Raw genomic sequence first — 23,333 nt, 5'->3', positions numbered from 1 at the left:
GTTCTCCCACCCCCCGCTCCCATCTCGAGGTCACCCTGCTTCTGCCCAGTTAGTCCTGGATCTGCTCCCCCTCCTTGCGTGCACACCTCCACCCATAGCCACCCCTCCTCAGCCCCACGCCGCTCCTCCCCGGGCCGCCCAGCCACGGCCCTGAGCCTCCAGAGCCTGCCCACCCAAGGGGGAAGGAATCCGAGCCCAGCACGCACCTCTGGGTCATCCGTCTCCGGACTTCCATGCTCGCAGGGCTCTCTTCCTACCCTGGCCGGACAGCAGGCCCCGCCTGGCTGAGCCCTGACCCCTCCTGTGGTGCACTGGTCCCCTGCCAGTTCCTCGCTGCCCCCCCTCCGGGCCCCTCTGCACACGCTCCCCCCCGCACTCTGCCCCTTCCCCGCTGCCCTCCTGCGCTTTCCCAGACCTCAGCTCTGATCGGAGCCCTGATGAGCCAGGCCACGTCCTTTCCCCTGCAGCCCCTGGACGGGTGGTAAGTTCCCCAGCAGATGGTGAGCTCCACGCGGCTGGGGCAGTGTGGGCCTCCTCAGCGTGCGCCAGGGTGGGCACAGAGGCTGGCACGCAGCCGGCACTTGGACAATGGGTGGAGGCCCAGGAAAGCTGGATGTGAGCCCCGCCTGGACCCGCCAGGACCCAGCCGGGAGAGTGGAGCGAGAGACGAGAGAGACGGGGCCCAGGGCGCAGGGGAAGCAGGCGCCCGCCCCAGCTGGCCAGGTAGCATTAGACTACGGGGGAGCCACGTACCTCGGGCCACAGCCGCCAGGACCACAGCCCTGGGACCCCAGCGGGGAGGAGCGGGGAGCGAGGGGAAGACCAGACGTGCCCAGCATCGCGGGCGGATCTGAAGAGCTCCCCGTGGGCCTTGGCGGCACTGGGCGGGCTGGCCTGTGCGTGTCTGTGTTGCTTCCATCTCTCAGTGTAACTCAGGGCAGCACGGGAGCCTGTATTTCAGGAGTTCCCAGAGGTGCCGGGAAAGGGGTCACGCGTTCCACCTGAACAGGCTTGTGAAATGAGTCCTGGGAGCACAATGGCAGCCCCTGCGAGGGCTCGGCACAGGTGAGGGACGATCCAGGTGGCGAGGGGTTTGCCCCCGGAAGGACACAGGTGGCAGTCCTGCCCTGGGTGCCCTCCAGAGCTGCCTCCCGGTTGGCCGGCGTCAGACGGAGGAGAGGACTCTGGCCTCGGCGTGGCCTCGCTCCGCCCTGTCCCCTCGGTTCCCGGCCCATTTGGGGCACATCCCATGTCGCCCGCTGTCCCCCATTACTGGACTTCAGACTCGTGCACAGTGATGCCCCTGGGGCTGGAGCCCCTGGATTCCCTGTGATTTCCTGGGAAAGCATTTCCCCCGGGTTACAGGACGTGAGCCCTGACAGCCAGGACCTGTCCCTACTGCTGGTCCCCGTGGCCCAGGGGCTGTCCTCCTCACCACCCATCACCACCCCGCGGGCCTGCTACCTGCTAGGAGGGGCCCGGGGGCTGAGGGGAGGCAGGCTGCCCCTGGGGAGGCGGCCACCCAGCCTGCTGCCTTTTCTCACAGGGACCCAGCTCTCAGCGTGTGCCCAGCTCTGACGTAAACACGCAGGGAACCTGCAGGACCAGGTGTGGAAGCGGGTGATGGGACAATCGACCCCAAGGTTGGTGGAGAAGCCTGGGGAGGCACTCGGGTCGGTTCCTGCGCAAGATGCAAGATGCACGTGTGCTGTCGGGGGGCAGGGGGCGCAGGCAGGGTCTGTCTGTCCAATGGGGGCTGCAGGCGGGGAGCCCTGAGGAGGTGAGCTGTCCAGGCGTTTGTGAACACCCGGGCCACCCAAAGAGAAGCAGGCATGTGGCCAACCAGCATGGTCAGCGGGAAGGTAACCCCCCCACCAAGTGGGGAGCAGACAGCTGAGCCATGAAGCTTTCCAAGCGGAAGGAAGGCAGGGGTGGCCACAGCCCAGGACGGGGCGGGCAGGGGTCTATGGGGGGAGGAGGGCCCCGAGGGCCTCGGCACAGGGCTGGGGAGGAGGGGGGTGAGAAAGGGGCCCAGGGAGCAGCCACACGGTCATCTGGCGTCACGAAGAGTGACCCAGCTCTGTCGCACAGGCCCAGTCAGTCAGCCCAGGGCCAGACCAGAGTCACCCCCGCCCTCCCCTAGAATGTGGCATCTATCTCACAGCCCGGACTGAAGAAGCTACTAGGCTTATCGAAGCTGCCAGGTGGGGGAGAAGAATTTGATCCCCAGGTGCTGCCGGCAGATTTGAGTTGTTTTTGTTTTTCTTTTTGAGATGTTTTTATTGTGACGAAAAAACATAACATAAAATTTACCATCTTAACAATTGTTAAGTGTAAATTCAGTGACATTAAAAATATTTACGGGCTTCCCTGGTGGCGCAGTGGCTGACAGTCCGCCTGCCGATGCAGGGGACATGGGTTCGTGTCCCGGTCCAGGAAGATCCCACATGCCGTGGAGCGGCTGGGCCCGTGAGCCATGGCCGCTGAGCCTGCGCGTCCAGAGCCTGTGCTCCGCAACGGGAGAGGCCACAACAGGGAGAGGCCCGTGTACCGCAAAAAAAAAAAAAACAAAAGTCACATCGTGCCACCAAGTTCACCATCCATCTCCAGAACTCTCCTTCTTCCCAAACTGACACTCGGTCCCCTTTAAACACTCCCCCCCATCCCCCTCCCCCAGCCCCTGGTAAACACCATACTTTCTGTCTCTATGAATTTGACTGCTTTAAGGACCGCATACGGGTGCGATCAGAGCGTTTGTCTTTTTGTGGCTGGCTTGTTTCACTCAGCACAGTGTCTTCAAGGTTCATGCTTGCTGTAGCCTGTGTCAGTGCTGCACCCCTTCTGGCCGAGTAATGTTCCATTGTATGCGCAGACCACATTTGCTTATCCACGCATCTATCAGCGAACACTTGGCTGTTGTGAAGTACACTGCTATGAACACGAGGGTACAAATATCTCTCTGAGACCCTGCTGTCAACTCTTTTGCGTTTGTACCCAGAAGTGGAATTGCTGGATCACGTGGTAATTCTATGTTTAATTTTTTGAGGACGCACCACACTGTTTTCTATAGTGGCTGCACCATTTTTTATTCCCACCAACAATGCACAAGGATTTTGATTTCTCCACATCCTTGCCAATACTTGTGATTTTCTGGGGCTTTTTGTTTGTTTGTTTGGTTGGTGGGTTGGTTGGTTTCTTTTTGGCCGCGCAGCACGGCCTGTGGGATCTTAGTTCCCTGACCAGGGATTGAACCTGGGCCCTCAGAGTCCTAACCACTGGACTGCCAGGGAAGTCCGTTCCGGGGTTTTTTGATAGTGGCCATCCTAATGGGTGTGAGGTGATATCTCACTGTGGTTTTGATTTGCATTTCCATAACGATTAGTGATGTTGAGCATCTTTTCATGGACTTATTGGCATTTATATGTCTTCTTTAGAGAGCTGTTGATTCAAGGCCTTTGCCCATTTTAAAATTGAGTTGTTTGGAGTTTGCTGTTGTTGAGTTGTAGGAGTTCTTTATATATTCTGGACATTAATTCCGATATCAGATATATGATTTGCAAATATTTTCTCCCATTCTGAGGGTTGCCTTTTCACTCTCTCGATAGCTTCTTTGATGCACAGAAGTTTTCAATTTATCCAGTCTATTATTTTTGGTTTTGTTGTTGCCTGTGCTTTTGGTATCATATCCAAGAAATCATTGCCAAATCCAAGGCCATGAAGATCCCCCTGTGTCTCAGCTCTGACGGTGAGGATCCCCCTGTGTCTCAGCTCTGACGATGAGGACCCCCCGTGTCTCAGCTCTGACGATGAGGATCCCCCTGTGTCTCAGCTCTGACGATGAGGATCCCCCCGTGTCTCAGCTCTGACGGTGAGGATCCCCCGTGTCTCAGCTCTGACGGTGAGGACCCCCCGTGTCTCAGCTCTGACGATGAGGATCCCCCCGTGTCTCAGCTCTGACGGTGAGGATCCCCCCGTGTCTCAGCTCTGACGGTGAGGACTTTTGTGGCAGGGTTTTAATGCCCTGATAGCACCACACCTCCCAGATGCCCCAGGCAGAGGCACCCTCCCCCGGGTTGCCGTCTTCACCGTCATGCAGAGCTTGGTGCTCCGCTGTACCCACCCCGTGAGAGCAGGTGCCAGGGGCAGGGCCCATGCGTCATCCCCGCACCCCTTCCCCAGGACCGTCCCCCAGAGCCCGCCCAGGGCAGCAGTCTCAGGCAGCCCTTCCAGTGGATGAATACAGGCTGGGTTCTGCTCCTGGTGGCCTCCCAGGACTTATCCCCTGTCTGGGATACGTCCTGAGACTTATCCCCCACCCCAAAACACCAGGGCTGATGCGCCCCCTCATGGTCTCCGGGCAGTGGACTGGATGCCGAGAGAGGCCCCCAGAGCTGGAGAGAGAGGGAAGGCGGAGAGATACCGCTCCCACAGCACACGTGCCCAGGGGCCCACTTGGGGTGACCCCAAGAGGCTGGCCGGCAGTGTCCCTAACTGTGAGCCTCCCAAGCCCCGCGTTACAGGGCCTCCGCTGCTATCTCATGGCCAGGCCTCAGGCGTGGACAGATGGCCGGGAGGCACAGACGCACAGATGGCAACCGGCAGCCTGGGGCCAGCGGGCAGTGGGACCGTCAGCCTTGTCGCCAGCCAGCGGTTCTGGGCAGTGCCTGAGGCTGCGCCCCAGCCAGTGGGCAGAACAGGGCTGCATTTTGGCGCCACAGCAGAACTCTCAGGCTACTTCTGTCCAGCACCTGCAGGGGACACACCCCAAAGAGGCGGTGGGCCCGGGTCAGCTGAGCCACAGCGGCCAGTAGGAGCCCCTCTTCTCAGGAGCTGTCGCCGGCCGTCCCACCAAACCGGCTGCCAGGAGAGACGTCTGCTGGGGGCACGGGAGGCGGGGGGGCCCGGGGCACAGGGTCACAGAGGAGCATAGACAGGCACGAACGCCAGCCAGGTCCCAGGGCCGATTACGGCGAGACCTGCGGCCCAGAGGCCACGGGGCTGGGACAGAGGAGCCCGCCCCTTCCCGGCCTCCCACCCTCTTCCCAGGCTGCCCTGCATGTGACCCGTCTTCAGAGGACACGTCAGGGTCCCCCATCATGTCCGCAGCAGGCATCCACCCCGGCTCCGTCTGTCAGGCCGTCCAAGGGCCGGAGTGGCCTGAGCATGGGGAAGTCCACGCTTTCCTGGGAGTTTCGAGGTCCCTTCCTCTTGGGGAGGGTCTGGCTCAGGGGTGGCAAATTCTGGTGCCCCCGGGGCCGGCGAGGGGCAGAAAGAGGTGAGGCCAGCCTGGCCCTGTTTCAGCTTCCCCACTCCTCACCCAGCCCCCTGGGGCCCCCTGTCCACACGTGGGCCCGGCACGGCCAGGACTGCGGACTGTCCTGAGGGAGTTTATGGGTGCCCTGTCACTGTAAACTCAGCAGGGGCTGAGAAGAACCCAGCGAGGCTCCTGCTTCAAGGAGGGAACGGTGACAAAACGCGGTGACGCCCTGACGGTGAGGGACCTTCCTGTGCACAGACGAGGGTGGCCACGTGCTGGGCAGGGGCCGGTGGGTGAGGCCACAGCACGGCGCTCGCTGCCTGGGGGCCCTGGCCTTCTCCAAGCCCCAGGGGGAGGCGCTGGGTCCAGGGCGCCGGCCAGCAGAGCCCATGAGGAGGGGGTCAGGAGAGCCGCGGTCCTCCCTGAGCCCACCCTGCCCGCAGGCCCGTACCACTGGGACCCCCCTTATGGTGAGCTTCTCCATCACACCCTCTCTCATTCCAGAGCCTTCCCCGGGGGCTGTGCCCAGGCCCTGGGCTGAGCCCTTCCCTGAGGGCTCTCCGGCCCACTGATGGCCCAGGACAAGAAGCCGCGAGCACGGACGCTGGGCCGTGAAGCCCTGGGTGGTGCGTAGGGGGCCCGTGTGAGCCTAGCGGGGCGGGGGCATGGGGGCCAGAGAAGGGGTCTTGGAGGAGAGGGTGCTGGGGTGGGTGAGGGTAAGGCCAGAGGGCACAGGGCTGCTCTGCTCAGCCTCGAGTGTTCAAGGGGGCAGAACAGGCCGAGGCGGGTGTCCGGGTGGGGAGGGGTGGGGTACAGGCTAGACAACCCCACCCGCCAGAGGGGCACCAACTTCCCTTGTGTCCGGCCGGCGGAGTCTTATTTGGACTCGTCTGAGTCACCTTCACGGGTGGTCACACCGACCTCTGTAGCCTCTCATCCCCCCACTGTCCGAGCACCCCCCTTTGAGCCCCCCAGGTAGGAGCTCTCCCCAGAGGGCAGGGTCGCACTCTCCCAGCCCCCGAGCCCAGCTCCCTGGGGGCAGATGAGGCCCAGCCTCCGGGCAGCAGGAAGTGCCGAGCCTGTCCCTTCCCCAGCCCCCTCCCCAGCTCCCCAGGTGCTCAATCCTCGGGGCCCACAGGGGTCCAGGGCTCCAGGAGCTAGAGGCAGCCTTGGGTACCAGGCTGGCGCCCCAGCCATGGCGGTCAGAATCTGGGCCTCTGCTTGGAGCCTCCGGAAGCCAGAAGTCGCCACTAATCCAGAGGGGCCGTGCTCAGAGGATGGCCTTGTCCCCCGTCCCCCAAACTGTCCAGTGATGCCCGGCGGGGCTGTGTCCGGCCAAGAGCCCGTCCTGTCCCTGCGTAGGGCACGCTCGTGGCTATCCTCACGTGTGGTGGGGGGGGGTGGGGGCAGCCTGAGGACACCAGGAGGAGACAGAGGGCACGCATTTCTTGGGGAGAGCTTCCTTTAAGCAACGGCAGCACTGTCGTACATTTCGGCTCTGAGGAAGTGGCCTGGACCCCGTCAGTCTCGCCCCTGGCAGCCCTGGGGACAGAAACGCTGACCCACTAAGTGTCCACCCTCACTGCTGGCCCCTTCTGGCCTTGCCCGGCAGGCCACCTCTATCTCCTGAGCTGCCTCAGAGGAGCCCAGGTCTCTGGGAGTCTGGGGACCACCCCCCGTCCCCAGGGCCCCAAACTGGCCTCCTTTCATTAGAGGGGCTGTCACTCCCGCTGCTGGGCCCACCTCCAGAGGCTGCCTGTTTCCAAGAGGGACTCCTGTCGGCATTAGCCCGGCTGGGAAAGGTCCAGATTTGAAGGAGGATCCCCTGAGGGGAGGGAACACTGGGGAGCCACACTCACTGCAGAGGCCCAGGCTGGGGAGCACGGAGCTCTGGGCCTGCAGGGACCTCTCCCATCACCACCCACAACAGGTCAGCTGCTGCCAGTGGTCTGTGTGGTTCCGGGGAGGTTCAGGTGAGAGGAAGTGAAGTAGGAAGTGCACAAGCCACGCGGCAGGTCACCTGACGGGCTCCAGAGGGAAGTCAGGTTCCAGAGGCGCGTCCGAGGGCAGGTGAGGAAGACGGGCTCTGCTCTGGGCCTGGGGCAGGTGACCTCCCCTCCGCAGGCTCTGCGCACCTGTTACACGGCATTGCACTACTGAACTCAAGCTCCTTTGCAAATGCTCGGACAAGAGTCACGGTTTATGATTCTCCATCAGGAAGGACCCGTGGTGTGCACGCTTCCTCTACCTGGTGTGTGGCCACCAAGCACACAACTCCTCCTGGGGCAACTGCTCAGTGGAGGGCTGAGGGCCCTTCCCTGCAGGGCTGGGGGCCCGGGGAAGAGGCCAGTCGCCCGGGTGTGGTCGCTCAGGCGGAGAGCTTCACCCAGGGCCTCTCCAGGTCTCCTGGGGAACAGCTTCTGGACAACAGCGTTCCCTAGTCCCCGTGGCAACAGGGCCTGCACTCCTGTTTCCAGGGAAAACCAGCCCTCAGCGTCGTGGTTGCCGCAGCAACGCCTATGGGCTCAGTCAGCCACGCTGTCCCGCCAACCCAGAGAGGGCAGCTGGGCACCCAGGACAGAGGAGCCAGGTGCTGCCCAGGTGCGGGGTCGGTGCACAGAAGGAGGTCCTGGCCCTGCCAGGGTCCCAGGAGGAAACTCACCGGCAGCAGAGTCCCTGCTTTCCCTTGGGTCCTGTGCCCCAGCCCACGATGAGTTCCGCCTCCAGCGAGCCAGGCAACGGGGACTCTGCCGAGCGGCCCCGGCTGGGGCTGGACGCTGTGATCCAGGTCAGTTGTGTGGCTGCCCTCTGGCACCCTCCTGGGAGCAGGTCCCAAGGGCACCTGGGGAGGGAAAGGACCCTGCACAGAGAGGCCACACCTCCCCGGCTCCAAGGGGCACTTTCCACGTGTTCACGTGGTCAGCATGAGCACCACGTGAGCGCACGCGCACACAGGCACCTTACACACAGGTGCACACGTACACACACAGGTGCACACGTACACACACACACAGGCACCTTACACACAGGTGCACACGTACACACACAGGTGCACACAGGTGCAGACTCTGCTCGGGACAGGAGCCTGGGGAGAGACTGAACTGGGGGCCGGGGGCCTGAGCCCCAGGGCCAGCCTCCCTGCTCCGTGCTGTGTGGGCTCGGGCTATCAGCGCCCCTCTCTGGGCCTCAGGCTTGCGGCCTGCACTCCCACCCCGACCTTCTGGGGTCTAGTTCACTACTGCCTTGGGGCCAAGTGTGGGAATCAGCGGGGGCTCCCCTGGAGAGGCGTGCGCCCATGGGGGTGGCCCGTGCCCAGTGTCTAGTCTGTGAGCTCCAGAAGTGCTGGTTCGGTTTTCCTTCATAGCACCCACCTGCATAACAAAAACAACAGCGACAACGATAACGACTGGGAATTACCCCACGCCCCCTCCTCTTCACTCCCTACTCCCAGCCCGTGCCCGGCCCTGCCACCCCACCCTCTTAAGTGCCCCCCGCTGGCCATCACAGCCAGACAGTCCCCACCCTGATTCACCCCTCAGGGATCCCAGCGAACCCCTGGGAACCAGCTGACTCAGAGTTGTTTATTAACGCAGTTATTAGACTCTCAGCAGTGCGCTGCCTGATGGGGGGTGACGTGGCCCTGTGCAGACAGACAGGTCACTGCAGAAGAGTAATTGCCGACAGTTGTCCCCGTGACTAAACAACACGGCGGAGCCGCCGCACGTGCGCGCACGCACACACAGGTGCCCACGCAGGACAGAACACGACCGGGGCAGGATATTTGAATCAGGTGATGCAGGCAGCAAGGCTGACAAGATGGCCCTGGGTGGGGTGACTTTCTCTGTCCAGTTCCCGTGAGGTCCAGCTCTGCGAGGCCCTGGGTGCCGGTGACCATGAGGGCCGGTGGGGGGTCAGGGGAGGGAGGGCCACTTGCACACCAGTTTCCAAGCCAGGCACCCCGTCAGCCTGTGAGGATTCTACCACGCCTTTGGGTTCCAGGAAAATAGAGACTCGAGAGTCGAAGCAAGTTGCTATGGTTACGGGCTGGTTTGAGGGAGAAACACAGGATGGTGCCGACATCCGGCAGTGGGCATCAGTGCTTGGCAAAAGTGGCTGCCCCCCAGCTCCCGCTGCCCATGGGAAACCGTCATCTGAAAGCCACGGGGAGCCCTGGCCGAGGTCCGCTCTGCCCGCCCAGCCAACACCTGTTGTCTTCACCACGGTGATGGAGATCGCGGTGGTTACTCCAGGGCTGAGCAGGCAGCAGGCGCCTCAAGATGCCCGGATAGGCCCGTCCGGAGGGGGAGGAGGGGGGATCCTCCAGCCCCTCCAGCTACAGACGGGGAAACCGAGGAGTCCGGGCAAGGCGTGGCTCCTGTGGGACCAGACCTGAATGTGCTCCCCTGCCCAGAGGAGCTCCTGACACCCCACTTGCTGCAGCCGGAGCTGCTGCCCCTGTCAACCCCGGCCCCGGCCCACCCTCAGAGCTGGATTCTCTGAGGGTCTGGACGCAGAGGCGGTGGAGAAGGCCGATGGGCAGGAAGATTTGTAATTCTGGGCCCAGTTCCTCTAGAGCTTCAGGAATTTTCAGACTCTTTCTTTTGGGTTAGGTTTTGATTAACGGTATTTTTCTAAGAACTTGTCTATTATATATAAATTTTCAAATTTACTGCCCAAGGTTGTTCCCAATATCCTCTTACTGTCTTCTTGAAGTCTGAGGCTCTGAAGCAGGTAACCACCTGCCCCTGAGTGTTGAGGCGCTTGAGACCCAGGGGTCACCCAGGACCCAATCTGAGGAAGTCCCTGGCAGGCTGCAATGAGCTGGTCACCCCGAACTGACGCCCCCGTTTTCATTGCTGACACCGGTCGTTGTGGATCCTCTGTGCGGTATTTTGTTTTCTATTTCATTGACTTATATACTTTTTATTCCTTTGCTTTTCAGTTCTTTGGGCTGTTTTTCTTCTAATATTTTGAGATGCGTGCTTAGCTCGTTGATTTGCAGCCTTCTTTGTTTTAAAATTTTTTTTTTACTTAAAAAACTGTGGTAAATTATATATACATAAAATTTACCATTTTCATCAGTTTTAAGTGTACAGCTCAATGGCATTAAGTACATTCACATTGTGCAGCTATAGCCACCATCCAACTCCAGAACTTTCTTCATCTTCCCCAACTGAAACTCTGCCCCCGCTAAACACGAACTCCCCCCTCCCCCTCCCCCCTCCCCCAGCCCTGGCACCCACCACCCTACTTCCTATCTCTATGAATCTGACTCCTCTAGGGACCTCATATGAGTGGAATCATACGATACTTGCCTTTTCGTGTCTGGCTTATTTCACTTAGTATTGTGTCCTAAAGGGTCATCCATGCTGTAGCCTGTGTCAGAAGGTCCTTCCTTTCTAAGGCTGAATAATATCCCACTGTACGGATGGGCCCCATTTTGTAATCCATCCATATGTTCATGTATCCTTGGGTTGTTTCCACCTCTGGCTGTTGTTAATAGTGCTGCAAATACCTGTTCAAATCCCTGCTCTCACTTCTTTGGGGTGTACACCCGGAAGTGGGATTGCTGGATCCTACGGTAATCCCATGTTTAATTTGGGAAAACTCCATACTGTTTTCCACCGTGGTGGCATCATTTCACATTCCCACTTTCTTCTTTAATGTATGCATTTCCTCCTAAACAAGGCTTTAGCTGCGTCCCATAAATTCTGATGTAATAAGTTTCATTTTTACCCAGTTCAGACTGCTTTCTAATTTCCACCGTGGCTTCTTATTTTAGCCCTGGATTATCTAAAGGTATAAATACCTTAGTTTTCAAACATATAGAGATTTTCAAGGTTTTCTTTACATCTAGTTTAACTACCCTGTGCGCAGAGGTTTTGCTCTGAGCGTCGTAAGGTGGAAAAGCTGATTAGCGTCCGCACGGAGGCAGTCGGGGGGCAAACGGACGCCTGGATCTGGTTTCAGAGAAGAGCTCCGTGCTGGAACCAGATGTCCGGGGCCGTTGGCATGTGGGTCACTGGGTGAGATCCCAAAGGGAGACTGTACCCAGGAAAAGGAGCGGGTGCACACCCGCACCTAAAGGTGGGCGAGGCGAGAAGGAACCGGCCAAGGGGACCGCGACGGGGAGGCCAAGGAGGTGAGAGTGACTGGGAGAGGGCAATGCCTGGAAACCTCGTGAGGGGAGAGTTCCAGGGAGGAGGAACGACCGTCAGCACAAAGTGCTGCTAGTAGGTCAAGCACAGACTCGGTGGACCACGGCATTCAACAGCGCGGGGGTCATGGGTGACATTGACCACAAGGGTAACTCGTGGGGCACGTAGGGGCAATACATCTTTTTAAGGCGAGGATAAATTATGACAGTTTGCGTCAACAAGAATGGTCTGATAGAGAGAAAAATAACTGATACGTAAGCAATAAGGAAGGATTGCTGGAGCAATGTCCTTAGTGCAAGAGAGAAGATGGTATGGGATGAGGTGGGGTGGGTGGGATGGGATAGGATGGGATGGGGTGGGATGGGGGGGTGGGATGAGTAGATACATGGATTAAAGCAGAGGCTGGCAAACTTTCTGGAGGGGCCAGATGACTGATACTTTAGGCTTTGCAAATCATAAAGTTTCTGTAGCAACTATTCAGCTCTGACACTGGAGCATGAAGGGGGTCACAGACACTGTGTGAGCAAATGGATGTAGTTATTTTCCAAGAAAGCTTTACTTACGAACAAGCGGCAGGCCCGGATTTAGCCTACAGATAGAGTCTGCCGAGCTCAGGATCAGCGGACGGAGGAATAAGGGGACATTCGGGTGGGTAGGGGAAGAGACTGTCGTACAGATGGTGGCAGATGGTTGAGTGGGTGGGTGGGAGTGGTGGACACGTGGTAGGTTGGAGAATGGATGGAAAGTCATTGTGCACAGAGTGTGGGGACGAGAGCAGAGCCCCGCATTCTAGAAACTGGCCCTTGCATGCATACAAAAGCGTGCCGACATCCTAAGTGTGCAGCTTAACTGAGCCCGTCGTGTGGCTGGCGCCCGCCCCAGCAGAGCATTCTCAGAATGCCAGAAGCCCCCTCCCCCAACATACATTAGTCTTGCCCATTTGGGGACTTCAGAGAAATGGAGCCATACACGTGAGTGTGTAAACACACACACTCTTTGTACTACACCACGTCTGCGAAATTCACCAGAATGCAGCACGTCGCTCTAGTTTGCTGTGCACGCCAGTGTGTGAATATGCCGCACTTCTGAAATGCGTTCATTTTAGAGCTAATGGCCATTTGCGTGGTTCCATGAACAGCACCGCCACGAACATTCTGCTCCACATCTTTGGGGGCCATATGTGTATGTTTCTGTTGGGTGCACACCCAGCCACAGGAGTGCCGGGTCACAGGTTGCATACATCCAGCTTCAGTGAACACTGCCAACAGATTTCAAAGTGGCTGCATGGATTCACAGCGTGTGAGGGGCTGGCCGCTACACATCCTCGCCAGCACTTGGCATTTCCTGTCATTTTCCTATTCAGCCATTATGGGGAATGTACAGTGGTATTGCTTTATGGTTTTAATTATCGTTTACCCGATGACTAATGAAACTGAGCACATTTCCCTGTGTTTACTGGCCCTCCAGACATCTTCCTTTGTGAATTGTCTGCTCTACCACGTGCCCGTTTTGCTCTTGGGGTCGTGCCTTCTCTTCTTATTACTGATCTCGATTTGATGGCCTAATCTGGAAACAAGTCCTTTATTAAATACGTGTATTGCGAATACCTCCCGTGGGTGGCCTTTTCACCCCTGTAACGGTGCTTTGAGGAACGGTTCATAACTGTAACCTGGCACAATCTGTCCATTTTCCACCTTAGGTTACTGCTGCTTGTGTGCTATTTAAGAAACACACTTCGCCTACTCCAAGGCCACTAAGAGGTTCTTCTCTGTTTTCTCTTAAAAGCTTTATTGTGTTACTTTCACAGTTAAATCTGCAATCCATTGGGAATTGACCTCTGTGTACGGTGTGAGGTGGAGACCACCACGCGTTTCCTTCCGTATGAAAAGCCAGTGGGCCTTGCCCCAGACTGAAAATCCCATCATCTCCCCACTGCACTGTGTCACCTTTGTCACTCACCAGTGTGTGCATGTGTCTGCGCACGTGTGTCTGCGTGTGCATGTGTGCATATATACTTCCAGAGTTCGTGGCCTCTTCCCTGGTCAGCTGGTCCTTATACCAACGCTACCCTGTCTTCATCCCTGTGGATCTGTGACGTGTCGTTACGTCTGAGCATAAGCTTTCTTCACGATTCCCTACATACTTTTTGTGTGTGTGTGTGTGTGTGGTACGTGGGCCTCTCACTGTTGTGGCTTCTCCCGTTGCGGAGCACAGGCTCTGGACGCGCAGGCTCAGCGGCCATGGCTCACGGGCCCAGCCGCTCCGCGGCATGTGGGATCTTCCCGGACCGGGGCACGAACCCGTGTCCCCTGCATCGGCAGGTGGACTCTCAACCACTGCGCCACCAGGGAAGCCCTCCCTACATACTTTTGACTCTTCCATAAGAATTTTAGAATCCGTTTGTTAATTTCTACAAACTAAGAACCCTGCTGGGATTTGGATTGGGATTTCATTGAATCTGCAGATTAATTTGAGGAGGACTGATGGCTTTACAATGCTGTCTTCCATTCTTCCATTTACGTTTTTGCTAATTTTACTCAACGTATCTCTCCACGGAGCGGCCCTGCACATACTTTGTTAGCACATTGGCTCCTAGGTATTTGATGTGTTGGGAAGCTGTTACCACTTTTAAAATGATCATAGCTGAGAAACCGGCTCTGTTTTGAGGGTCGCTCCGTTCCCAGGCTCTGTTGCTGATCTTCCAAACTCAGAGCACCCACCCAGCCCAGGACGCCCTGCCGCTCACCTCTCCCTGAGTGTCGGTCCATCTCCCCCACTGCTTCCGTGGCTCTCTGACGTCTTCAGGAGTAGGAGTTTCACAGTCTACCTGGCTGTTCTAGTAACTGTGGAGGGAGGGCTGGCTCCCTGGGTCCTCTGTGTCCTGCGTCCTCCCCTCCCCACACACACACCTTCTCCACTCACGGGTTTTGTAGAGGTGTTTATGGTTTAAGTTTCCAAAGTGGGAAGGTCTGAGGGGGAGGGGGGAAGGGAGGGGCACCGGGGGGAGGGAGGAGGTGCTGTCAGGAGGCCCGGGAGGGCTGGCACAGTCATGAAGTCGCAGCTGCCCCTGAGCAGAAAGGAGGGCACTGTGGTGTTCAGGTTCTGGACCTGAACTGGCCCTGCCACTGACTGTCTGCCTCAGGGTCCCCATCTGTACGAGGGTGAGACAGGTGGTCTGGGGGGCTCCCCAGAGCCTGGGTGAGTGAGGGCCTACCCTCGGGACAGGAGCCGGGATGGTTTGAGAGTGCCAGGGTGTGGCCAAGCCCTGTGTGGACGGCAGCCAGGGTCACTGCCAATCAGATGGGACATGTCTCCCTTCCTCGTTCAGAAGCGAAGACGGGGCGCCACCATCCTCACGGGGATGTTAAAGGCCTTCAGTTACCTCTCCCGCCTCGTGGCTCCCGTGCACCCTGCTCCCCAGCCCCGCACAGACTGCCTCTCCTCCTCTGGTCCCTCCACCTGGACGCCTGACCTCTGTCCCCTCTGGCTGCTGGACTCTTATTTATCCTTCAAGGTCCAACTCAGCGGCCCCCTCCTCCCGGAAGTCCGTGTGGGCACAGAGGACACAGTAGCAAACAAGACGGACAGGATGCTGCCCTTCTGTCATCCCTTGACATGAGTCATTTTTCAGTTGGTGATTCATACCTTGGGCTTGGCTTTCAGTCCCTCTGGTAGTGACCTGTGTCTGAGCCTGCTTGCGTGCCAAGCGCTGACGGTGCCGGGCTGGGGAAGCGGGGATGAATGAGAAATTGTCCCCCCATCCCCAGTGCCTGCTTTCATGCCTGGCCCAGATTGCCCCCTTATTGTTAGTTGAGGCCCAAACTACCACCCACAGAAGCCTGACCCGGCTCCTGGGGTGATGCCCAGGGCCCCAGAGGGCTCAACGGACGCACAGAGATCTGAAACTGCGCGGTGCTGAGATACAGCATGGTGGGGGCCAGGGGTTACCCCAGGCACAGAGAAGCTCTTTTTCCTAAGGAAATGGAGCCTGGCAGGCTGCCACCCAGGCCCAGGGCCCTCTCTGCAGCCGGCCAAGCCACGGAAGGATGGCAAGCAGACGTCCGGTGGCTGGACTTGGCTGGAGGCCCTGTCCTCAGATGTGTTCTTCAAGCTGGGCCCGCGCCTGGCGAGGGCCAAAGCCTGGCCCTGGGGTGCCTGGGGCCCTGTGGGGGTGCTGGGGAGGGTCTGAGGGGCAGAGGCGGAGGAGGAAGCCAGGCTTGGGCCGACCCCCATTCCTCTGCCTTTGGGGAGGGGACCCAAGGCCAGCGTGCCTGCGGAGTCCTGATCTCGGGCCACTGGGAAGGTGCTGGGGGCCCACGGGCAGGGGCCCAGGCCTAACACTGCCGCCCGTGAGTGCAAGACCCTAAGCCTCCCTTCCAGCCGAGATGACAGATATAAAACGGGTGCTGGGAGACCTTGAGAGGTGACGCCCTTCTCACATCTCCATGAGCAAGGGAGCCTCTGCCTTCCCGCTGCCCCCAGGAGCCCCAGCCTCCCTCCTCGAGCGACGGGCAGTCACAGCTCCTGCAGCGCCCCTTGTGGCCACACGGTGGCACTGTTGGAGCTCCGCCACCCCAGACCCAGGCTGCTGGCCGGGGGCCCCCCCACCCCCCGACTCTGCCGAGGGGCCCAGGATTCTGACTCGCTCACGCTGCTGGCTGAGTTGAGGTCCCCCGCTGGACACCCGCTCTCGCAGGGTGACTTTCAACGGGGCTTCTGGCGCCCCTCCCTGCCTTGCCACGGGGCTCATCTGGACCCACTCGGGCCACCCAGGGGTCTCCCTCACTGGGCTCTGGGTATGGGGCACCCTCATCTTCCTTCCAGAAGTCGCTGGGCTCCTCTCCCTGGGGATCTGTGCCTGGGCAGCCTGCGGATTCAGAGGGGCCACTCGGGGGTCCGATGCTGGTCACCAGTGAGGGAGAGAGTGAGATTGTTCCGTGTGGGTTGCGTTTCTGTCTTACAGCTCCACCCGCCCTCCCCAGCCGCCTCATGTCCTCACCTGTGGGATTAGGGCGGGGTCCCCAGAGCCGCAGCCCCCGGGTCCCTGGGACGCCCCATTTTCAAAGATGAGAACACACGGCTCGGGACAGCAGGTGGCATGCCTGAGGTCAGGCAGTGCACCGGCAGTGGCAGAGCAGGGGCCCCAGCCCACCTCTCCCAGAGGGGAGCCCAGGGTCCTCGGAGCGGAGACCCTCCCCATCCACAGGGCCACACGGCGAGGGCGGCGGCGAGGAAGGAGGGGATGGCCGCCCCACTGGGCCGCACACACAGGCCCCCCTCTAGGGCTCACTGGGGGTGTCACGCAGGGGCTGTGACCTCCCTGAGGTCCTTAGAAGCTGGTTGAGCTGACGGGGAGGAGGACGCTGGGGACAGAAAGGAGGAGGGGACATGGTCAGGCTCAACTGTGAGTCTGAGGTCTTTTGGGGAGCTGATGCCCAGCTCTGGTGTCCCCTCTGACCAGCTGAGACTGCGAGGGGGGGAGGGGGCTTCTAGAAGTCTCCCAGTGCACTGCCCGGTCACAGGCAGACAGCACACCCCCCCAAAGCTGACCCAGAGCCACCCCTGGCCCACAGGGCTGCAGGTGGCATCACGGGGTCCCGGGCGGCCGCAGGGGGAACCAAGCCCCAAGGCCAGAGGTTGCTGCAGGCCCAGTGACCTGCCTTGGGTGAAGGCCCCTCCCTGCCCCCATTACTGGGGGGAGTGGGGGGCAGGAGGTGGGGCGGGGTGGGAGGGGGCAGCCCCAAGGCCTCCGCGCACCCCCACCGTGCCGACCCCGCTGCCTCCCTCCGCTCCAGCTGGGCCACGGCCCATCGCAGGCACCCGGCCGCAGCTGGAACCCATTACGCGCCCAGCTCCTCTTGGGACATCTCGGCTAATAACTGACCCTCCGTAAATGTTAGGAATGAGTCAAGTTTATGCCGCTGCTGCCTTCCCGTTAGCGGGTGGCGCCGCGGACGCTGGGGCGGGGAGGGTGGTGTGGAGAGCGGAGGGGCAGGGGCCTTCCTGGACTCGACAGTCCCGCGGGCCTCAGGTGGCTCTCGCCTCCCCCTTGGGCCTCGGTTTCCCTGAGTGCAAAGGGGGTTCAGGGCGGACGATGGCTGAGCCCCTGCCTGCGGCCTTGGTGGTCTCGGCGCCCCCTTCCGGGCTCTGCCCAAAGGGGCCAGCAGGTACCTCGTCCCCTCCCCTCAAGGGAGGCTGCTCACCCGAAGTCATGCTGAAGGGGGGTCGGCGATGGGGAGTGTAGTCAAGGTGCCTCCCAAGACCTCCCAGGGGACTCAAATTCCTACACGCAGGTGAAGGAGGACTGGGGTCCAGGTGAACCAGAGCCAGGGTTCTCACTCCCCGTGGTGGGCGGTGGAATTCAGTCCCGCGAGTTTGCTCAGTGTCTGCCCAGCACCGAGCTCCTGTTGGGATGGGAACGTGGCTTCACCAGGTGTCATGCAAGAGCCCGGGTCTCGGGGTGGCCCTGGCCACTCTGGTGCTGACGGAGGGGCAGGCCTCGTGTCCAGGCAGACGTGAGCGGAAGAGACCAGGCTGGGGTCTCAGGAGGAGGGGACGGGCTGAGATTGTACCAGGGCAGTGGGGTGGGGGGAGCAGGGCTGCACCCAGGAAGCCCTCCATCCCTACCGGCCCAGGCCTGAGGGTCAGAGCCAGGTGGAGGGGTCTAGGCCTCGAGAGGGTCTTCAGGGAGAGCTGGGGGGATCAGAGGAGGACAGGCAGGTAGGAGGCTGTGCGGTGGTCACTCACCAGGGCCCTGGGATGGGAGGGAGATCTGGGGAGTCTCGGGGTGGGGGGTCTTGGGAAGCCAGGGGTGGGGAGGGGCTGGGCACATGGTGATAAGTTTGAGAAGTCTGGGACCTTCGGGGGTGATGGGAGGACCCTGGTTTGTCGCCCTAGAGAGTCACTGGAGGGGACATCCATCTCCAGGACCCCCTGGGAAGCGTCTGGTTACCCTCTGCTATTTCACTCACTGCCTGACAGCTCATATCGCAAAGGCAGCAGGGCCGGTGGGCAGCTACGGACTGTCCTGAGTGCAGGCCCATCCTGCCTCGCTGCCCTCTCATGTCCAGATGTTCATGCTGGTTTAGAAGTGGCTGCCTCGGCCTGCAGCGTTCACGAGTTCCCCCCACGGTCAGCACCACGACAGATCTGGCGACAAAGGCCCCGCCCGGCCCTGGGCTCTGGAGGGCAGCCCAGGCCCTCCCCCGGCGATGCCATCGTCGTGGAGCCAAAAATGCCCAGGGCCGAGGCAAAGTGCCAACTGGAGCCCAAGACCCCAACACCAGTCTCTGGGTACCCAAGACCCAGGGTCTCCTACCCGCGTCCGGGGCTATTCGGACCTCTGCCACAGATGGTCAGCTGTTCTAGGCGGCTAGGAAGGAGGGCCGTCCCCACGATCCACCCACTGTCCCTCCCTCGGCTCCCACCCTGCCCCGGCCCAGGGCCCACGCGTGCCCCTCCCAGTGGACGGGGAAGCCCCACATGGCTGGCCTTGTCCTAAAGGGGGGTGTGTGGGTGGACCTTCTACCAGTTGTCCCTCTGCTGTTGTCAGCCCCTCCTGCCGTGGGGCTCTGGGCCTGCTGGGTGGGGTTCAAACCCCTCCCTGCCAACCCCACTGTGAGAACTGGGAGGCTGCCTGCTCCAGGAGGGCCAGAGGCAGGAGCCTGCCTCCCAGCGTCCCCGGAGAGGTCCACCACGACGGTCAGTGCAGCCCCCGCAGAGGCGGAGCAGCGCTGAAGGGTGGGACGAGGTGGTGCCCTAGGCTCGGAGCTCTCCGGACCAGCTCTTCTTTCCTCACCTGTGCTCAGAGCAGCGCCAGGATGGGCAGGGTGCCCTCCCACCTTGAAAGGTGGGGAAACCAAGGCACGGGCCTTGGTGACCTCACCCAGTCCTCTCCAGCGCACTTTGCCACCATATGGGAGCCCCGTGGCAGCGCCCACTAACTCCAGTGGGTTCACGTGGGGCTCTGGCAGCTGTCCAGGGACCTGCCAGCCCCAGGCATCTCTGAGCCGGTGTTTTTCAGAGGCTGGAGGACACCGTCCTGAGCCCCATGGCCAGCAGAGAAGACCGGGCGCTGACCGTGCATGGGGGAGGCTGGCGGGCCTCACCCATCCCCGTGCCTGCCCGCATCCGTGAGATTGTGGCTGGCAGCCTGGGCGAGGAGCTGCCCCAAGGTGAGGGGGGCCACCAGGGGGGCTGCAGAGCCGTCAGTCAGAGTCCAGCTTCAGGGAGCCAAGCCCCTCACTGTCCCCTGACCGGGCCGGCCCCTCCCGGCCCATCATCCTCCCCTGTGTTAGGGCGAGAACCACACCTTCCCACGGCATCGTCCCCGGGGGTCAGAAGCCCATCCCCACGGCGCGCTCACCACCAGGCCGCAGGGACCACGCCCACCGAGCCCTGCGTTGGTTTGTCACCATCTGTGCCCACCTAGCCCTGCGTTGGGTTGTCACCATCTGTGCCCACCGAGCCCTGCGTTGGGTTGCCACATCTGTGCCCACCTAGCCCTGCGTTGGGTTGTCACCATCTGTGCCCACCGAGCCCTGCGTTGGGTTGTCACATCTGTGCCCACCTAGCCCTGCGTTGGGTTGCCACCATCTGTGCCCACCGAGCCCTGCGTTGGTTTGTCACCATCTGTGCCCACCAGTCCTGATTTAATTATGCTCATTTTTCATTAGATGATGAAATCCTAAGGGTGACACTCAGGAGGCGTGGATGCTAAGCAGCCCCCCCCAAGAGCTCTGCTCCCCCAGCCCCCGGGCCCCCTCGCGGTGCCTCTCGCTGTCTGTCACGGCTGCGTGCGCAGCTGGGTCCCTGCACCGAGGCCACCCAGCCAGTAGGGCAGCCTGGCCCAGAGTGTGCCCCGACCCCCTCGTGCGGGGGTCCCGAGACCCCTTTCTGAAATAAGGGGCTCTCCAGCCTCCTAGAGGAACTGGGGACCTCACTGTGTGTTAAGGAAAAAGAAAGCCCACTGTGTGGTTAGAACAGCAACTTACTACTTGGGGGTGAGATCTGGTTACCCTGAGTCAGCAGTTCTCACTGCCTGACGGGGGTGTGGGATCCCCAGCGTCCAGGGGGACGCTGTAACTGGGTTGGGGCTCGCCCTGGGCAGGGGTCTGTACCGGGGTGAAACGTGATGTCCACGGCAGGAGAGGAAGGGAGGCCCGCGGCCGAGGTGCGGCCCCAGATCGGGGTCCCCCGGGTCAGTCCCGGCAGATCGGCAGACCGGCGGCGGGACAGGGAGCCAGGCTGGGGGCTGGCCTGGCCACAGGCTGACCTGCTGCTGCGCCTGCAGCGCTGCAGGAGCCGCCAGCCGCCTCGGCCCACGTGCAGGAGGAGCTGTCCCGGCTGGAGGAGCTGCTGGCCCAGGCGGGGGCCGAGCGGGACGAGCCGGCCGGCAGGTACCACGCAGTCAGCGAGCAGGTGAGCGTGCGTAGGGACGCGTGGCAGCCAGAGGGTGGCAGCCGGGCCCGGGGTGACCGGTGGATCCGTCAGCGCGTCTCAGGACGTGGAATGACAGTGGTCAGCCATGGCACGGCTGGACCCTGGGCGGTGGCTAGAGAAGCTGAGGCTGGAGGGGACCGGTGAGAGTGGGACAGGTGCCCGGGGCTCCCCGGCCCCGGGGTCCCCCAGGACTCCCCCCCCAGCTTAAGCACTGACTTGTGCCCCACCTGCCAGAAGCCCTGGGGGCGGCTGGGGCATTCCTGACCCCTGGCCCTGGCCTCCAGCCCAGCGTGGGCACGTGGCAGCTACTGCCCAGGGGAGGAGCGGGAGCAAAAGGAACCGCCTGGCAGCTGCCGAGGACTGGCCCCGCCCCCAGCCCCCACCCCCGACGGCCGAGGGCGGACGGAGCCCCTGGGCCTCTGTCCTCAGTGCCCTGGGCAGCGCGGTGCCCTCCAGGGTGACTGGCTGTGGCAACAGGCCATTTGGTCACAACCAGTGGGGCTGGGAGGGCCTCCTGGTGGACAGATGGGGAAACCGAGGCAGAAAGGTGACGAAACTTGCTAGGCCAGAGCCTCTGTCCCATGTCTGCCACTCTAAGACATGATGGCCTCTGAGGCAGGACTGGGCTGGGGTGCCCGGCCCACAGTGTGGCACACTGGGAGCCCCTGTGTCTGCAGAGTCCCCCTGGTCTACGTGGCAGGGCAGATGACTCCACTTTCCAGATGAGAAAACTGAGGCTCAGAGCTAGTCCGAGTTATCCAGGGCCACGCTGCCATTGCTGGGTGAGACCTGACTCAGGTCTTTCTCCGGCATGACCAGTGACCAGTGCCGAACGCCCAGCCTCGTCTCCTCGAGGGTTCCGAGGGCTTCCTGGGACAGGCGGCGTCACCAGCCCCACAGAGGGAGGGGCTCCCTGCCCCCACCCCGAACTCACACCTGTTCTCATCGCCAGCCCCACCCCCGGCAGGACTGGGAAGGCCCTCCTCATCCCCGGAGGGGACACCGTCTCCCGCCCACCCTGGGCCCTGCGCAGGCGGGGCGGGGATCTTCCCAGCACAGGGTGGGGAGATGTTGGGAACTAGAGGCCCTATGGGAATAGAAGCCGCAGAAATCCCGCGGCCGATTAGGAAACCTCGTGAGTCAGTGAGCTCTGAACTCACGGGCCTGTGCCAGCTCTGGCAGGCGGGTCAGCAGCCCTTGTGAGGGCCGCAGAGGGGCCCAGCCTCCCCAGGTTCCCCCAGGCAGATGGGCGGGCGGATGGTGGTAGCAGGGGCCGCATGACGGTTCCGTGGGCACCTCCATCCCGGCTAGACTCCCAGCCCCCGCCCAGGCCCCTGGGCTCGGCTGGACCCCCGGGCCCTCCTCTCCAATCCCACTGGTAGCTGCGGGGGCCACTCACCTCCCTGTACTCAGGCCCCATGTCGTGCCGCAAGGGTGCCCTTCAGCTCTCCTGACCTACCTGCCTCAGCCCCCCACCAGCCGGCCTCCTTGGGTCGGGGCCCCCAGCACTGCCTTTTCCCCTCAGAGCCCCGGGTCCCCGTCTGCTCAGACTCCAGCAGGCTCGGGGTCCACCTGGCCCAATTTGGGGGGCTCCCCTCCCTGCCAGGCGCACTTACTGGGGGTGTGGTACCCACCCACCCGCTGGATGAGGGGCTGGGAGCAGACGGAGGGTCGAGCACAGGCAGGAGGGCAGCTGCAGGGGCGGGACCCTAAGCTCACTCACTCCCATGGGGGTGACCCCAGGCCTGCTCTGCATCTCGGCCGTCCTGCCCCTTATGTGGCCGGACCAGAGCCTGGACCCCCACTCCGCCAGCCGTGGGTACATGGCACAGGACCATGGCACGGACGGCTGCCCGCAGACCCAGCTTGACCCCAGCTCGACCCCAGCCCTTATCCCAGCCTGGCCCCGCCCCAACTAGGGACCCAAGGGGAGCCCTCTCACCCGTCCCTGGGAAGGTTTTGTGCCAAAGCTGCCCAGCCCGCTGGGCTTGGAAGTGTCCAGCCAGGTGGGTTAATGCCCCTCTCCAGCCGCAGGCCCGGCTGGAGGCCACCGAGGCTCGGCTGCGGAGGTCAGAGCAGAAGCACAGCGTCGACCTGGAGGAAGCCCTCGGGCGGCTAGAGGCTGCCGAGCAGAGGTGAGGCCAGGCAGGCAGGGCAGTGGGGCAGCAGGGAGCTCGGCCGTCACTGCGCAGCGGACGCCACTGTGCCGTGGGGCTGTTGACACCTCTTCCCAGGTGGCTCCAGGGCGGGGCAGCACGGGGCGGAGCAGCACAGGGAGGGGCAGCACGGGGAGGGGCAGCATGGGGAGGGGCAGCACGGGGAGGAGGAGCACAAGGAGGAGCACGGGGAGGGGCATGGGGAGGAGCAGCACGGGGAGGGGCAGCACGGGGACGAGGAGCACGGAGAGGAGCAGCACGGGGAGGAGGAGCACGGAGAGGAGCAGCACGGGGAGGGGCAGCACGGGGAGGAGGAGCACG

At 61.6% G+C, this 23,333-nt stretch overlaps 1 protein-coding gene across 1 annotated transcript in view; it reads left to right on the top strand.

The window, feature by feature from the left end:
• The first annotated feature begins 5,435 nt into the window (after positions 1–5,435).
• CROCC2 (ciliary rootlet coiled-coil, rootletin family member 2) overlaps positions 5,436–23,333 on the top strand; it is a 72,650-nt gene continuing 54,752 nt past the window's right edge. The window contains 4 exon segments of the mRNA XM_027115664.1: positions 5,436–8,045; positions 19,439–19,589; positions 20,708–20,835; positions 22,885–22,991. Of these exon segments, the coding sequence (XP_026971465.1) occupies positions 7,968–8,045; positions 19,439–19,589; positions 20,708–20,835; positions 22,885–22,991 (464 nt within the window). The 5' untranslated portion in view covers positions 5,436–7,967.

Source organism: Aethalodelphis obliquidens, unplaced genomic scaffold (genome assembly GCF_003676395.1).
Source record: "Aethalodelphis obliquidens isolate GAN/ISIS:26980383/991018 unplaced genomic scaffold, ASM367639v1 scaffold2, whole genome shotgun sequence".
Taxonomy (NCBI): domain Eukaryota; kingdom Metazoa; phylum Chordata; class Mammalia; order Artiodactyla; family Delphinidae; genus Aethalodelphis; species Aethalodelphis obliquidens.
Note: the sequence above shows the minus strand (reverse complement) of the source record. Positions and strands in the feature narration are given on the sequence as shown.